The sequence below is a fragment of the Pongo pygmaeus genome, chromosome 2 (genome assembly GCF_028885625.2).
Source record: "Pongo pygmaeus isolate AG05252 chromosome 2, NHGRI_mPonPyg2-v2.0_pri, whole genome shotgun sequence".
Classification (NCBI taxonomy): Eukaryota; Metazoa; Chordata; class Mammalia; order Primates; family Hominidae; genus Pongo; species Pongo pygmaeus.
The window spans coordinates 85,953,200-85,970,513 of NC_085930.1; the positions used below are offsets into that span (position 1 = coordinate 85,953,200).

At 36.3% G+C, this 17,314-nt stretch overlaps 1 protein-coding gene across 3 annotated transcripts in view; it reads left to right on the forward strand.

Moving 5' to 3' along the window:
- SUCLG2 (succinate-CoA ligase GDP-forming subunit beta) overlaps nt 1-17,314 on the forward strand; it is a 292,876-nt gene that overhangs the window by 162,054 nt on the left and 113,508 nt on the right. For 2 of the 3 annotated variants that reach the window (XM_054480754.2, XM_054480755.2), the window contains exons 8-9: nt 4,047-4,208; nt 6,408-6,550. In XM_054480754.2, the coding sequence (XP_054336729.1) occupies nt 4,047-4,208; nt 6,408-6,550 (305 nt within the window). Of the gene's footprint in view, nt 1-4,046; nt 4,209-6,407; nt 10,797-17,314 lie in introns of those variants that run through there. The other variant, XM_063661853.1, reaches the window with a different exon arrangement.

Genomic DNA, 17,314 nt, shown 5'->3' on the forward strand with positions numbered 1-17,314 from the left:
AAATCATTTAGATGGCGCAATACTGTAGATGGTAAGACAGCAAAGCACTTTGTTTGTTTGGAACTATGTGTAACAGGGAAAAACAAACATTTTTCTCCTACCAAACTCTCAACACAGAAGAACACTTCTTGGACCAGATGTGTGAGTTTTTCCAACACTGACTAATCTCTGACACTAGCTAGGTATCCTATGATTCAGTTCAGTTCTTTTACCATCTACCTGGAATTAGTGTCAGATCCCATAGGTTAAGGGGTCTGTCTTATCAGACTGACCCCACTTTGGATGTCAATTGTAAGACCAAGCCTCTGGTACTTCTGATGGACCAGCTGTAAATTGGGGGTTCTTAGGACTCCCTCCATGTGCCCCATCATTTACTAGAATGGCTCTCAGAACCCAGGGGAGCACTTTATTTACTACTGCTGATTTATTAGAAAGGTTATTTTATTTTTTATCTTATTTTTTTATAAAGGATGTTTTAAATGATACAAAGGAATAGCCAGATGAAGAGGTGTATAGGGCAGGGTATGCATGAAGGGGTGACAAGCTTCCCTGTACTCCACAGATGAGCCACCCTGTAGCATCACCCTGTGTTTGGCAACCTGAAAGCTCTCCAATCACCTGGAGTTGAGAAATTTTTATGGAGGCTTTATTACATAGGGATGATCCATTATTCTTTCTGGAGCATATGGAGGTGGGGCTGAAATTTCCAAGCTTCTAATCATAGTTTGGTCTTTCTGGCGACCAGCCCCATACAGAAGCCTCCACCAAGACTTACCTTAATAGAACAAAAGACTCTCCTATCTCCCAGAAAATCCCAAGGGATTAGGAGCTCTGCATCAGGAATGAGGGTCAAAGGCCAAATGTTAGAACACAAGATTCTCCTAGCACCCGTATTGCTTAGGAAATCCCAAGGGTTTTAGAGCTCTATGCTAGGAATTAGGGATGAAGACCAAAATAATATATTTATTATAAATCACACTATTACAGACTACTTTTAAAATAGAAAACAGGCATAACAAATATGTGTCTAAAAGAATCCCTTGACATCCTTAAAGTTTTTCATCCCTTACCCACTAAATAAAGACTTGGGTCTTGAAGGTGGCAGTTCAATTTGAATCCCCTTTCTTAACTCCTAAGTCCTCTAAATAAATTACTTCATATTTAGGTAGTGTTTTTAACTTCCCCAAACACTTAGACATACATGCAATGATCCAATTAGGTTGTTTAGTTTTCTCTACAGAGAGCTAACAGTTGGCACAGGACCATTGTAGATATACACCCCTTTTATCCCATAGTCACCATCTTGAAGCTCTGGGTTAACTGCAAAGTTCTATCAAGATTGTTCCCTGGAGAGAACGTCATACCACAGAAAAACATCCTCTGAAAATCTAGCTTTGCAGGCATTTAGTTGGGATTGCCTTTTGAACTTTGCATACATACCCATTAATTATTCTCTCTCTGAAGCAGCTTGTAACTGTAGTCTTTGTAAGGAGCAAAGGTCAGCTTGAAACTATTTTGATTTACTTGTTTATTGATCTCAACCAAGAATTCCTTTATTTGAAACTCTTCCCTTAGGAAGTCAATTTGATAACCTTTGCCCATTCATTTTGAAGATGTCGGTTATAAGTAATCTTGCCAATGAGTAATGGAGGAGCTAAAATTACTAATAAATTAATTAGAATGCATTTATAAACCTAGTGGAAAGCCATGTATGAAGTTGCTTTTTTATTGATTATTATACCAGTCATTAACTGCTGAGAAAATTCCCCTGTAGCAAGCAGAGAACATTGGCCAATTCCTTTGGTAATTGTAGGATTCTGTCAATAAGCTTTCAATATTTTGGAAAGTAATTACTCATTCACTCCAACCATTCACAATGTGTGGACGAAGTGGTTGGGCATTTTGGGGCAAGACTAAGGATTTAAGCAGACATTAACTTCCATATAAGATTCTCTCTTGTCGCTCAGTGCTACTTTAAGTCATGTGTGGTCTGTATATATACTTATAACAAGTATTCTTAGATGTTAATATGCTGGTCTACACAGATTTGTATCAAAGTGCTTGAATATTATGGTAGGGAAACTCTTGGAGAAAACCCTCTACCTAGGGTCTCTAATGCCAAGATGCCATATACAGCCATGTTTTATTTTCATAAGAAGCAAGTAGAATTAGGAGATTATAGCCACTGCTTTTCAGTGAGTGAGAAATGTTCTGTGGCTGTTTCCCTTTCAAGAGTCAGGTGCCTGTCAGCAATGCTGGAGGAGAATAGGTAGTATCTGTAAATTTTGGTCAAAGATTCCTGGCTATCAATATCCCAAGTTAAGTAAAAGAACATTGGCCGGGTGCAGTGGCTCACACCTGTAATCCCAGCACTTTGGGAGGCTGAGGCGGGCAGATCACAAGGTCAGGAGATCGAGACCATCCTGGCTAACATGGTGAAACCCCATCTCTACTGAAAATACAAAAAATTAGCTGGGCGTGGTGGCACATGCCTGTAGTCCCAGCTGCTCGGGAGACTGAGGCAGGAGAATCGCTTGAACCTGGGAGGCGGAGATTACAGTGAGCCGAGATTACGCCACTGCACTCCAGCCTGGGTAACAGAGTGAGACTTTTATCTCCAAAATAAATAAATAAATAAATAAACATTATGATGACATGGCATCACAGAACACTAATTTCTACACCAAGAGAGATAATAAAAGGGGTCAGAACCCAGATGCCAATAATGCCACCCTCTCCACTGCAGTCTCTCCCTGATTGTATGTATAGGAGATATGTAAATCAAGGAAAGTGCCCTGTAGTCTGTCTCTATCATGGAATGAGTTTTGCTGGGTCCAGGAGATTTCCACCGGCTCCAGAAACTAGAGACAATTGTGCTAATAATGCCTGGCATCCTGGCATTGTAACTGACCAGTCTTGGTCTTTTTGTGTCTTATAACGAATCTGAAGTGCCATAAGATGGTCCTGTACAAATCAAGGGCATGGCCCTAGTTTTAAGGATTGTTATTGCTATTTTTTCCAATTAAAAAACCAAGGCCCAGAGAAGAACTAGGTTATTTTATCAAGGTTACAGAGTTAGTAATGTATGCTGGAAATTGCTAAAAGAATATATTTTAAGTGCTCTCCCACACCAAAAAGAAAAACCAAAAACTATATGAGAAGATGGATGTGTTAATTTGCTTCAGTGTAGTAATCATTTCACTGTGTTTAATTATTTCACTGTGTTATATGTATATCAAAACATGATGTTGTATGCTTTAAATACACAGTTGTCCCTCAATATATGCAGGGAATCGGTTCCAGGAATCTCAGATATACCAAACTTCGTTCATACTGCACAATTCCTGCAGTTGGCCCTGCAGAACCCATGTATGTGAAAAGTCGACCCTCTGGGGCTTTACATCTTGAGAATAAAAATCCACCTGTAAGTGGACCCTCACAGTTCAAACCTATGTTGTTCAAGACTCAAGTGTATACAATTTTTATTTTTAATAAATGTTACAGAGTTGGTTAAGGATCAAATAAAAATCGAGTGATTCTAGTCTGGCATTCTTTCCACTAAATCTTTTGGAAATACTAGAGAGGATACTGATTCAATAAAAATTTTGCTTTACGATATCAAGAAAAGGACAATAGGGGACAAAATAATAATATTGTCTAGTCTTTCTTTACATAGAAGAGAAAGGTGATAATTAGTGGTTAAATACTAAAAATATATAATAAAAATAATGAATCAAAGCTGTATCTATGAAGCTGTGCCAGTCTGTAACTTTTAATGGTTGATGGCACTTTTGTGGTTATTCTATTGAAATGAGAACAACAGATAGAAATTACTATGTTCTTTACTAGACGTAAGTCCCTTGACAACAGGGACCAAACCCTAAAATTTAAAGGTCAAGAAAGCCAAAGCAGCCTCTCCTGCCTGTAACATGAGAAAAAAAAATGACAGTACTTACTTTCCCTTTGCTTGTGCCTACCAGCCTGAAGAACTTAATTTGTAGATCCTCAAGAGATGTTCAAGTATGATTGTTTTCTTCTTTATTTAGTTGTCTGTTTTGATGCCAAGATAAACTTTGATGACAACGCAGAATTCCGACAAAAAGACATATTTGCTATGGACGACAAATCAGAGAATGAGCCCATTGAAAATGAAGCTGCCAAATATGATCTAAAATACATAGGACTGGATGGGAACATTGCCTGCTTTGGTAAGAAGCAGTTATATCAAAAGAATGCTTTGTGGATTCTTATAGAATTTAGGAAACTTTGATTTCTGAAATGTCATTTACCAAGAAGAAGTAAGCACGTAAGTTTTTTTGTAGCTGAAAAGTCTTAGGAAACAATCCAAGTTTCTTCTCAAGGTTGTTTTGATTAATGGTCACTGGTGTAAAGCAGAATTTCTCAACTCTGGCACTATTGAGAGTTTGGGTGGGATAATTCTTTACTGTCCTGTACGTCATAAGATGTTTAGCATCCTAACCTCTAGATAGTACTATCAACCCCCAATTGTGAAGACAAATAAACCCATGTAAATCAATAAATTAAAATAAATGTCTTCAGACAGTTCCAAATGGCTGTGGTATGCAAAAATCACCCCAATTGAGAAATATTGACTTAAAACATCTCAGTTAAACTTTGCTTAGTAAAAAATTAGAAGCTTTGCTGCTCAATTCAGTATTAATATGCAGAACTCTTCTGAAATTTAGGTTTAAAACAAAATTCCTTTATCACAGGAAATAGAAGAGGACATACACTTTAATCACTTTACTAAAGTTTCAGATTCTGTGATAACCAAAGGATAAAATGTTTAATCCATTATGCTAGTTTATTAATAAAACAAGTGATTTTATCACACTCATCTAAATTTGTGAAAATGGCTTCTCAGCTGAGATAAGAATGTCTATAGAAGCAATACAGTTTCTATTATTGTTCACAGCTTATAGTGCTCAGATTTATACGCTTCTGACTTAATTGCACAAGACTGTGTTTCTGGTAGAATCAGTTCATTGTACTGGAAACTGAGGTCTTAATCTTAATGGAATTAAAATAAAAATGATTTGTAGCTCATTAAACCAACAATATCATTGTATTCAGAAATGAAGAGACCTCATCCAAGAGTTTGCTGTTCAATATAATAGAAAATGACATCCAATTACAAGTGATACCAAAAGCTCTTGCTTTGTATTGGAGCAGTAACTATAATGTACCAGATTACTCACATCATTCTGATCCTGATAAGCTAATGCACTCACAATATTTGTAGGCATTTAGAAAGGGGAAAGGTATATGGGTTTAAAGCAAATTAAATACAGATTATTTATAGCCTCTGTAGGAATGTGCATGGTTTGACCACATAGCAGCCTCAAAATCTATGATTTACGCATTTCAAATTGTTTTAAGATTCTGTGTAAACCATTTGTATTTTAGTTACTCCAAATTTAATTAGTCACAGTCATAGGCTTTTCTAGGGAATTGGAGGGTCAGAAAAATGAAGGGTACTTTACCTTGTGAGTTTCTGTTTCTGCTGTGTTCAGGAGATTTTTTTTTTTCTATCTCAAGGAAAGTAATTTTATATAATTAAGCTTAAGAAGCAAAATAAGTGCAATTGATCAATAAAACTTAGCTCTGGAAAACAAGACTTTTGATATTAAAACTCTCTACCTACTTTCTTAAGAAAGGCTCCTAAGATGTTGGCACATTTTGGTTCCAGTTTTAACGATTGGGTTGCTGGTGAGCATTGCTTATGTTAATTTGAAAGAGGAACAAGGGGATAAGAATATTGTTTTTGTGCAGTCATTTGTTCATTTGTTTCTAAGTTTATCCAGGTAACATTATGTAAACATGCATGACTGTACTAAGTGTAAAAAAGTATAAAATCCCACTGAAGTTGGGAAGCCTTGTGGTTCAATCCCACAGATGCCACATTCAAAGGAGCATATTCTCAGCAAACAAAACATTGAGAATTCCATTCTTTACTCCTGTCTCTTAAAGTATATTAAAAAGAATGTAATTCATAAGTCCCAGCAACTTCTCATAGATTGTTTCTCTGCCTCCTGATTCTCTTAAGCTTACACTTTCCAGAACCTAAAACTTCCTTTTTTACTACTGGCCCAAATCGGTTACTTACTTAAACCTTTCCTTTTTTCTGTTTTTCAGATTGATTTAACTTCCCAATACATCCTGTTCCTCATTCCTAAGTCTTTTTTGTTTCATTGTTTGCATATACATGTCCTGATTCTTTATCCTAAAAGTCTATGAACTAATCTGGTTTAATGGAATTCCAAACAGGACATAAATTGGCCTGGCAATGAGAGTTCTCTCTTGGCAATATGGGGGAGGGAAAATGTTTATGGACCATTTCATGTTGCTAAATGTAGCCTGTCTTGTGTCCCATTTGCATTTCACAGTGAATGGTGCTGGGCTCGCCATGGCTACTTGTGATATCATTTTCCTTAATGGTGGGAAGCCAGCCAACTTCTTGGATCTTGGAGGTGGTGTAAAGGAAGCTCAAGTATATCAAGCATTCAAATTGCTCACAGCTGATCCTAAGGTAACCTTTCTCTTTGTAGGGAGATCATATGCCAGTTTTAATTTCTCACCGTCAAGAGCTCACTTGTTCTTCCTGGTGAGAGTTGATAAGTCAATATGTGTACTCTGCAGCCCCAGATGCAACTTCTTTTTTTTTTTGAGACGGAGTCTTACTCTGTTGCCCAGGCTGGAGTACAGTGGCGCTATCTTGGCTCACTGCAACCTCCATCTCCTGGGTTCAAGCGATTCTCCTTCCTCAGCCTCTTGAGTAGCTGGGATTACAGTCACACGCCACTACGCCCAGCTAATTTTTGTATTTTTAGTAGAGACAGGGTTTCTCCATGTTGGCCAGGCTGGTCTCAAACTGCCTACCTCGTGATCTGCCCGCCTCAGCCTCCAAAAGTGCTGAAATTACAGGCATGAGCCACTGCGCCCAGCCCGCAACTTCTCTTATCTCACATTGGAATATGTGATGATTTAACTCTCGTTTTGGGTAAAAGGCTTATAAATACTCCTGGGATCTTATTTCAGAGGTTGTGTGTACAGTCCTGAGAGGTGGAAGGAAATAAAAAAGATACAGTGTGCCAGTCGAAACATTGGTTGGCATGAACTTTATTTGTGTAATTTACACAGAAGCGACTGGTCCTATGCTTACATGATTTAGAGGGAAGAGTACTATGATTCCTTCCATAAAGATGCTGAAGGTATTACCAAATATTGGAAAATTTTAGGGTTATAGGATCAAAAATCACTGGGAAATAATGGCCCCACCTTCTTTTGTATGCTTTCTAATTTTTATCTCTGACCATTAGTTTGTAACATACGTACTAAGTAGCAAATAACTGTTACCTGGTTTCATAGTTTCTATTGCTGCTTCATGTGCATCTTTTTAACTTGAGGGTAGCTAACTAGAATGTAGCTACCACATCCATGCTAGGGGCAGTGTGGGCATTCAATTAATATTTAATCAGCTAGTTTAGTAACCAAGTTAAATATCAGTATGCTTTGTTTCACCTGTAGATACTCAATTGACTATAACATGGTTTAGGTAGATGCTTGTTACATAGAAAGACCAAAATATTTTGAAAGTCTAATGTACATGGTTTTCATTTCATTCTTTTAACAGGCCTGTGAAGTACATATATGCCACAACAATTTGATATAAAACTTTTTCTTTAATTTTTTGATTATTTTTTTTTTTAGAGACAGGGTCTCGTTCTGTCACCCAGACCGGAGTGCTGTGGCGTGATCATAGTTCACTATAGCCTCCATCTCCTGGGCCCAAGCTATCCTCCCCGCACAGCCTCTTGAGTAGCTAGGACTACAGGTGCATGGCCAATTTTTTTTTATTTTTTGTCTTGCTGTGTTGCTCAGGTTGGTCTCAAACTCCTGACCTCAAGTGATCCTCCTACCTCAGGCCCTCAGATCTCTGAGATTACAGGCGTGAGCCATCACAGTTGGCCTAAACTTTATTTGAGAATCATTGTCTCAATATTGTTAGAGTATCTAATACATTGAGTTGGTTACTAAAATATCTGAAGATGTGGGAAATCTGATTCGTTACTAAGAGAATCATAAATGAAAATAATACCAGATTTTTTAAAAAAGAAATGTGGTCTGAACTAAATATGGAAGCTTCCCATTAATAAATATACTGGCAATAGCCTGTTTTGTTTTGCATGCATAAAATTTTGTCTTATATCGGTAGTACACTTGTCTGTTTTCCTCATAACTTAAATAGTTGGTGGCCTTATGTTTTTGCTTGTCTTTTCTTCTGACTCACAAAACAGACGGCAAGGTATTATTAGCACTTATCTTCAATTCTCCAGTGCCGTTCAGGAATAGCAAAGTTATTGAAGTTCAAAGGCAGCCAGCCATGAGGAAGGTATTTGCGAAAAGAACAATGTTTCCACTTACATAAGCACTTTGTTTTCATTGGTTAGGTAGAAACACCTATCAGTGGCTCTCTAATCATGTATTAATTCGCTACTTATTCTTTCTTCCTACTGCTTTCTAAGGGAAGAATCATTTTCCTCCCAGAGATTCCCAAACCAATTGAAATCTGTAAATACCGAGACACACAGCTCCTTAAGCTGCTTGAACCACAAAGTACCCAGAGGACAGACGATTGTAATAAAATACTGAACTTTTAGCATCTACTGAAACTGTGTGCAAAGGATAATAGAGAGCCATTGAGAGATGAAATCTACCAGGACAATCATTGGATTTCGTTGAAATAGCTTTTCTTAGTGGCTCACCTCAAATTTTAATTTTGTAAAACCTATAGGATGGGGAGGGAGAGTGGAAAAATTACTGTCAGAGCCAGTTTTCTTTAAAAAAAAAAAACACTCTCTTCCAAAATTTTGACTTTATGGAATATTTTCAAATGCTTGGATTATTTCAACTTTTTTTGAGATTAACTGTCATCTTGGGTAGATAAAGGTATGTGGGAGTTATTTTATTTTTCTCATGCTATATCAGGAAAATGAATGCACAGCTCATCTCACAGTACTTTTTCCAAATCTTGAAATTTCAAAACCAGTTAAAAAACATAGAAATGTAATGAGTATTTTCAATCCTGGCTTCGTTTCACAAAATTTAGAGAACAGAACCAAAAAAATAGTATAGATGAGTTGATGTGATTTTGCAAGGAAACTGGCTGTAGTTTTGGCAGTAATTATTTCGTGTCCACCTGCCCAAAAGTAGAGGTTCCTGAGAGCCCAAAGCTAATTATTTCAAAGGTATCAATTGTCTTGTTAGATATAAGGATTAGTTAGTTGAATACACAGAAAGTCAAAATTACAAAACACCAGTTTTTGTTAAACTTTTATCAACTGATATTTACAACTGCTTATTTGCAGTGTGTCTAAGATAATTCTGTTTAGTAAACATGTCATTCAATAAAAATATTACAGGTTGACATATATTTCCACTCATGATGTCAGTCATAGAGCTGAAAATTTTAGTTATTTTGCTTGACTGTTAACCCAAATGCTGATTTTCACTTGGAACTAACACAAGTATCTCTACAACTAATGTGTTTCTTATTATCGTATATATGAAATGAAGTTCCTCTACCAAGCTGAATAAAACAAGAGTCTTTTCAAGATAAACTTACTTACTGAACTGAATTCATATGAAGTGTATCATTAAATATTTTATAATTCTCTTATTTTCCAGCTGAGCTTGAGATGAGAGAAAAGTAATAGAGTTTGTTCTGCTGGTGGTCTTCATCATTTTGATTTAAAGAATTCTAAGCATTAGTATTCTTTAAATCATAAAGAGCAAAAATGATATAAAATAGGAAATAGAAGTAGGGTTTTGTGGTTTTCTGTTAAGAATTTAAAGACATTTAAAAGAAAAGCACTATATAGAATGTTAACCTTGAGTTTTTGTTTTCCAAATTATACTCTGGTTTCTATTTTAATTCTGAACTTAGAATTCCAAAGGTGTAGCAAATGTAACATCTGGAATATGTTGCATTCACTTACGCAAAACACCTAGTGTTCACTTACACGAAACATCTTGTGAAGTGAATACAAGGAAAGGACACTTGGCACAAATCTCTCCAATGACCCCAACTCTGTTGGCCAAAGATAAGGAAATCTTTTGCTCTCTGGAGGCCTAGTTTTGAAAAGCAAAAGTACATGATTGGCATTAGTAAAGGCACTTCATTGGATTTGATTGTACTTCCTGGTTTAGATCCAACTTTGAATCATATTGTGAAAGCCCTTGAAATATCTATGAGGAAATGTGCTCCCTAAGCACCAAAGACAAGTTGAAGAATGGAAGGGACTCTTAGTGGGATTCTTATGCCAGACTGCCTGGGTTCCAGTCTTGTCTTTACCAGTTACTGCTTGTGGGACCTTGGGCGTGCTATTTAACTTCTGTGTGCCTTGGTATCCTCATTTATAAAGTGGTAATAATAGCAGTACTTACCTCAGAGGGTTGTTTTATTACACAAATTGAGACACACGCACACTTTTCATTTAGAGGGAAAATAATTTCATATGACAGTATCATTTAAAAAATTTAAAAAACTTTTATTAAAGTATAATCTACATACAGAACAGTATACAAATTTTAAGTATACAGCTTGATGAATTATTACAAAGTGAACATATCGTCTAACCTCCAGCCAGATCAAGAAATAGAACATGGCTGGGCGCGGTGGCTCACGCCTGTAATCCCAGCACTTTGGGAGGCCGAAGTGGGCAGAAGGTCGGGATTTCGAGAGCAGCCTGGCCAAAATGGTGAAACCCTGTCTCTACTTAAAATACAAAAATTAGCCAGGTGTGGTTGCAGGCACCTATAATCCCAGCTACTTGGGAGGCTGAGGCAGGAGAATTGCTTGAACCCGGGAGGCGGAGGTTGCAGTGAGCCGAGATTGCACCATTGCACTCCAGCCTGGGGGACAAGAGCGAGACTTCGTCTGAAAAAAAAAAAAAAAAAAAAAAGTAAAAGAAAAAGAAATAAAACGTAACAGGGATCCTGCAAGCCTCCTCCTCATGCAGTCCCCATCATTTTCCTACCCTGCTTTCTCTCCAAAGGTAATTTCTTTTCTTTTTTTTTTTTTTTTTTTTCTTCTGACTTAGCCTCCTGAGTAGCTGGGACTAAAGGCGTGTACCACCATGCCCGGCTAATTTTTGTATTTTTAGTAGAGACAGGGTTTTGTCTTGTTGCCCAGGCTGGTCTCAAACTCCTGATCTCAAGGGGTCCTCCCACCTGGGCCTCCCAAAGTGCTTGGGTTACAGGCAGGAGCCACTGTGCTCGGCCCTCAAAGGTAATTTCTAATATCACAGATTTGTTTTGCCTATTTTTAAACTTAATATCACTGGAATCATGTACTGTATACTCTTTTGTATTTGTTATCTTTTACTTTGCCTTTGCTACTGGTTAGTCTTTTCAATTTTAGTCATTCAGGTAAGTATGAGGCATTATCTCATTATGGCCTTTCTGTCATTACTAATGAGGTAGAGCACCTTTTCACATATTTATTAGCCATTTGAATATACTCTTTAAACTTCTGTTGCCTCATCTATAGACATGAAAATAATACCTTAAAGCATTGTTTTAAGTACCAAGTTGCAAACCTTTCTAAAGCATAGTGAAAACTTTAGCTTTTGATATTTTCTGAGTGTTTCATTCCATTATCACTTCCAAAACTTAGATTTAGAATAAATGCACATCTACAGAAATGGGAGGTGTCTGATACAGGTTCAGTGAAAATCAGTGTTACTTCATGTGTTGTTTTGAAATTGATGGAAGGTGTAAGTGACTCAGCTTACAATGATTCTCTACTCAGACAACCAAGGAAACAGTTTAATAAAGGGAGGATTAAATTCATGTTTGAAAGAAGAACAAAATATAATTTGTTATAAATTTGAGAAGAGGCCAGCTCTTTTTGTGCTCTATGGTATATGCTTCAGAAACTTTAGAATATGAAGCCAGAGAAGTAAAACTGCATGCCGTATTTTCAGAATCAGGTATATGCAAATGCCTTACATTTTAATATATTTTAGGATTCACTTGTGCTGTCTCATATTTTTAAGTTATTGCACATTTAGAGTTTATTTAAGTACAAAGAAGAATATCCTGTTTTCTTTCAGATACATGCTTATAACAGAGGCACGGAGCTGTTTAAACTTAAACTGAGGTGCCGTAAAATTGTCAGGAGTTGATTTGAATAACCAGTGATTCACGGAATGAGCAGCTCCAAACCAAAAGTGCTTCCAGGGCTCCATCAAAAGAACGTGAAGGGAAGACTTTTATAGGGCAAACATGAAAGTAAAGCAAAGAAAATACTGGATTGGTTACAGTTATCCTGTTGCCTTATTTGGTCTATCCTGCTGGAAAGTTCTAGTTATGTAACCGTAAATTAGATAACTAGAACTTTCTGCTTCCAATTGGTTAGTCTGAAGTTTCATTTTTCTTTAACATAGGCATTTACAAGAAATAGCTCAAGTTTTGTTTATGTCTGCAAATCAAGCAGAGTTAAGATCACTTATGAGGCCTGACTGGCTTTGTCTGCTCAGAGATTCTTCAGGTCTGGTGTCCATTTTAATTGATTGTAACAAAGCAAAACCCATTTCATTACACACCACATGTATTTGCTGAAATATCTTATCTGCAAGCGACTGTTTTCTTTGTAGGGAAATAGAACTCTTGTAGGAATTTATTTTTGAATATAGTGCCCAATACTTTATACAACACAAGCATTATTTTTGAAATGACTACCCTGCATTTCTATTCTTGCAGGTTTGCTTGAAAATATATATTTTTTTCATATAAAGTAGAAAAGATTAAAATTCCAGGCAGCCATTCTTTCTAGTGGTAGTCGACCTGATAGTCTAGTCTGTGCAGAATGATAAAATTAATTTTGTGTTGATGAATTTGCAGCTGGTCATTTAGTCTCCACTTCCACTTAGAATAGCTCCTTATTTAGGGAAGTCACTCTGCATATAAGCTAGAGGATGGAAAACCGTCTACCGCTCTGGGCCCTTTTCTTTTTTCCCTGGCAGTAGTTTTCCCAGTGTGAGGAATTCATAAATGTTCATTTTTGCATATATTTTCCTGATGTCCAGTTAATTAAAATTTCCAAGAATATCTGGCCCTCCTTGCCCACCTCACACTTGTTCCATTTTACCTGCCAATACTTCTCAGTAATAAGTGGGTCCTGGTGACTGCATTTGGTTTTTGTCTTCCACATGATCGATGTTATCTGCTAGCTACCACATTTTCAAACCATCCCTAATAGAACACTCAAAATCTATTTTCATGCTCCTCACTGATATACCCTCAGAAACAAGTCAAAAATAAGATTTTTACTCTTTATTCTGTCTTCAAAATCCAGGTTTTAATGCACCCTACTTTGTTTTATGGTAAGTGACTTGAATAATTTAACAGATTTGGGGCTTAGTAAATTTTGTCGTTAGTCCCAGCAAGCTCCGGAATTGATTATGGGTCCTCTGTGTAGATGCCTTTGTAGAGTGTTAAAGAGAAATAGACGATGAATCAAAGTATAATGCCATATGGTTTGGAAAAATATATAATTATTAGAAGAGTTAGGGTTGTTGTTTTCCTTAATGTTATTGCATAGAGAAAATAAAACATTGAATGCAACAATTAGAAAACAGTGCATTTCTCAGCAAGACAATCAATAGTGGTCGGGAATAATGTCAAGAATCTCTGCATCTTAAGAATAATCTTATGTGGCAGGGCATCTGAAAGTTGTACTATTAGTATTTTTGAGATGTTACTTTACAATTCAGATAAAGCCTGGTAAAGGCATCATTAGATGTGGGTAGTGAACTTAGGAAAATCATTCAGAAGAACAAGGCTGAAATCCTTTGGACTGTGAAGGTCTCTGATTCCTTTCCTGTATAGTAGAGGTGAGATGTAGTCTGGTGGGTTGTGCCCCATGGATTCAGGAGATTGCAGATACTGTGAATCCTTTTTTCCCTCCTTCCATGCTGCCCCACCCACTGTCAGAGAATTAGGAATTAGGAAAGATGGTCTCATTCCTAAATGAGCAACATGTCCATATGAGCTTGCCTAAGAAATTGGCTCGACTTAGTAGTTTGCTAAATAGTCTTTTGTCTTTATTTTAGGGTATTTTATAAATAGTAGTCCCTTTTCCTAATTATTAAAATAAGGACAAACAAAAGAGAAAATTATAAAATAGATTACACAGATATATTTATGTATACCTTTTTAAAAAACATATATACACACACTGGTTTTGACAAAACTAGACTTGTATAATTGACAATATTATATAGTCTGCTTTCTTTCATTTTTTAATATGTGTTTTGCCTGTCCTAGTACAGTTTTCTATAACATTTTCAGTGGCTGAATGGTATTTACTTGTATGGATATACAAGTTTACTTAACCTAGTGCTCTGTTATTTGATATTCAGGGGGTTTCAAATTTAAAATAATGCCGTGAACCTCCTTGTTCTCATAACTTTACATAAAGCTGGGATTATTCATATAAGACAAATTCCTAGAAGTGTAAGGGTCAAAATGTATGCAGATTTTAAGGTTTTCACATGCATCACTGAATTACCTCAATAATAGTTGAAGGACTTGTAGAGGGCTAACATCAGTGAGTTGAGTGCCCATTTATTTTCCCATGTCTTGGCTATCATTGCTGTAATTCTTTACCAACAGTAGAGGTAGCATTTTTAAATTCTTTCTCTTTTATTCAGCATTTTTAATGCCTCTTTATGACTTGTCTTTTCTTTTTTTTTGTCTAGTTTTCCATTATTATGTCACTGTCACGGTGATTTAGAACACAGGACTCTGTGTGTGTGTTTGTGTGTGTGTGTGAGTATGTGTGTGAGATCAAGGGAATGGGCAGTTTTATTTATGTCATCAGTCATGTTTTCCCACATCTTGACTCTTGTCTTTAAATTTGTTTATATAAATTTTGATGTCTTACTATAATAAAGTATGTATACTTGAAATACTATTGTGTAGAGTATATTGAGATCACCTCATGCATGTGTCTTTTACTATGATTTACTTAGTTTCCCATGAAACTTGTTTTTAGACTTTTAAAGTTTGTGATTTCATGAATCAACATACCATGGTACAATTTCAAGTCAAAAATGGTATTCCCCCCACCCCTCCCACAAAGGAAACAGTTCTCCTTGTCTGTTTAAAGCAAGATGAATATTAGGATCAGAAGTGGCATGTTCCTCTAGTTATTAATAAGATTCTTTTTATTTCCAAGGAATGCTTTTAGAGTGTTGGAGGAATTTCACTGTAATCTAATCTACATTGTTTTCTCTTAGTATTCTTAGTATAGTCGATCATTATTTGCTTATTCTGTACTTGGAAATTCGCCTGTGTGCTAAAATTAATTTGTACTCCAAAAGTCATTTGTAATTCCACAGCACTTTCAAGGTCATTCAAGGCAATGTGCAGAGTGGTGAAAAATTTTAGTCACCCAATGCACATGTTCCCAAATGAGATCAAAAAGGCAATCGTCTCCCTTCTTGTTTCAGCTTTCATACTGTAAAACGTGTCCTTTTGCAGTCTATTTATGGCCATGTTTTTTGCATTTTTGTCCTTTTTTGTGTGTATGATTTCACTGTTGGCCCCCAAGCATAGTGTTGAATGCTTTCTAGCATTCGTAAGTGTCAGAAGCCTGTGATGTACCCTACAGAGAGCATACAGGTGCTAGATAAGCTTCATTCGGCATGAGTTAATAGTGCTGTTGGCCACGAGAAGCAACAATATATATTAAATAAGGTGTCCTTAAACAGAAGCATACTTAAAACAAAGTTAGGAATTGATCTGCTGATGAAAATATTGTGACTAGAGGCTCATAAAAATGTAACTGTGTATTTCCCCTAATAACAATGGTTGAGTATTTGCTAATTCAGTGGTTATAGTGACTGTATAGACCATAACTACTATGGATAATGAGAATTGCCTGGGTAGTGTTTTGGATAATTATGAGCAGCTTTTCATAGATTGTATGATAGAGACACCTTTTCTTTCTCTTTCTTTCTTTCCTCTTTCTTTTTCTTTCTTAGTTCTTGACTGTCTTTTTTCACAGGGTCTCATTCTGTCACCCAGGCTGGAGCGTAGTGGTGTGATCACAGCACACTGTAGCCTCGGCCTCCTGAGCTCAAGAGATCCTCCCACCTCAGCCTCCTGAGTTGCTAGGACTACAGGTGCATGACACTGCACCTGGCTAATTGAATTTTGTTTTGTAGAGACAGGGTTTGTTGCCCTGCCTGATCTCAAACTCCTGGGCCCAAGCAATCTGCCTGTCTTAGCCTCCCAAAGTGCTGGGATTACAGACGTGAGCCACAACGCCAAGCTGAGACACTTTTAAAGAAAGGACAATCAGAAACCTCCAGTCTAAATGTAAAGTAAAAAATCTTTTTTTTATGATAGTTTACTTGTTCCCCTAAAGGAAGGATTTGATTATGAGAACCTTTAGAATATGCCAGTAATGGCTTTTTAGACATACTGCCTTTATAGCTATGGAATGATTAAAGTTTGAGGAAATTTTAGTTTTTCAACATTTCAGTTAAGAATGATTTCCTTACAAATTGAGGTTATTTTCACTTTATGTTTTTGAAAGTTTTTTTATATTAAATAATGATAGCTGTTTCACCTTTACAAATTTACATTTCCTACTAAAAGTGTGATATTTAAAAAAATTCCCTAATTGTATTCCTGTAATACAACCATTATTATAATTTTAAAAAATTTTCTTCCAGCATTATGTGTCATTGCCTGATGAACATCTTCTCATGTTGTTAGTCTTCCTGATCATCATTTTCCTAGCAGTATTAAATAATGGACCTTTTTATTTAGATACTTATTTAAAGAAGCCTAACGTACAAAATCTCTTTCAAAAAGCATGTAGAACTTTGTAAACCAGATGTGCTTAAAGCAGGGTATTATACAGTCAGAAATCAAACATAATAATAACAAGTATGAAGAGCTTTGTTTCACAGTAAACCATAAGACTTAGGAAAGAAAAAGAAAAGCTTTGGGAGTACATAACAGTTTTATAACAATAAAAAAGGAAAATTAACATAATTCAGGACCAAGCTAAATATTTTTTATGTATTTTATACAATTACTACCTCTGTGGACTTCTAATTTGAGTTAGTTTTAATTATCTCAGAATTAATGGCAAGTCATTCATTAATATTTGACACAGTCCCTCTAAGTTGCTGGGATGCTAAACTACCTAAGAATTCCAGAGATGGCTGAATGCACCTTCCCAGTTTTTCAGTTTAATATCTTCCTGTTCAAT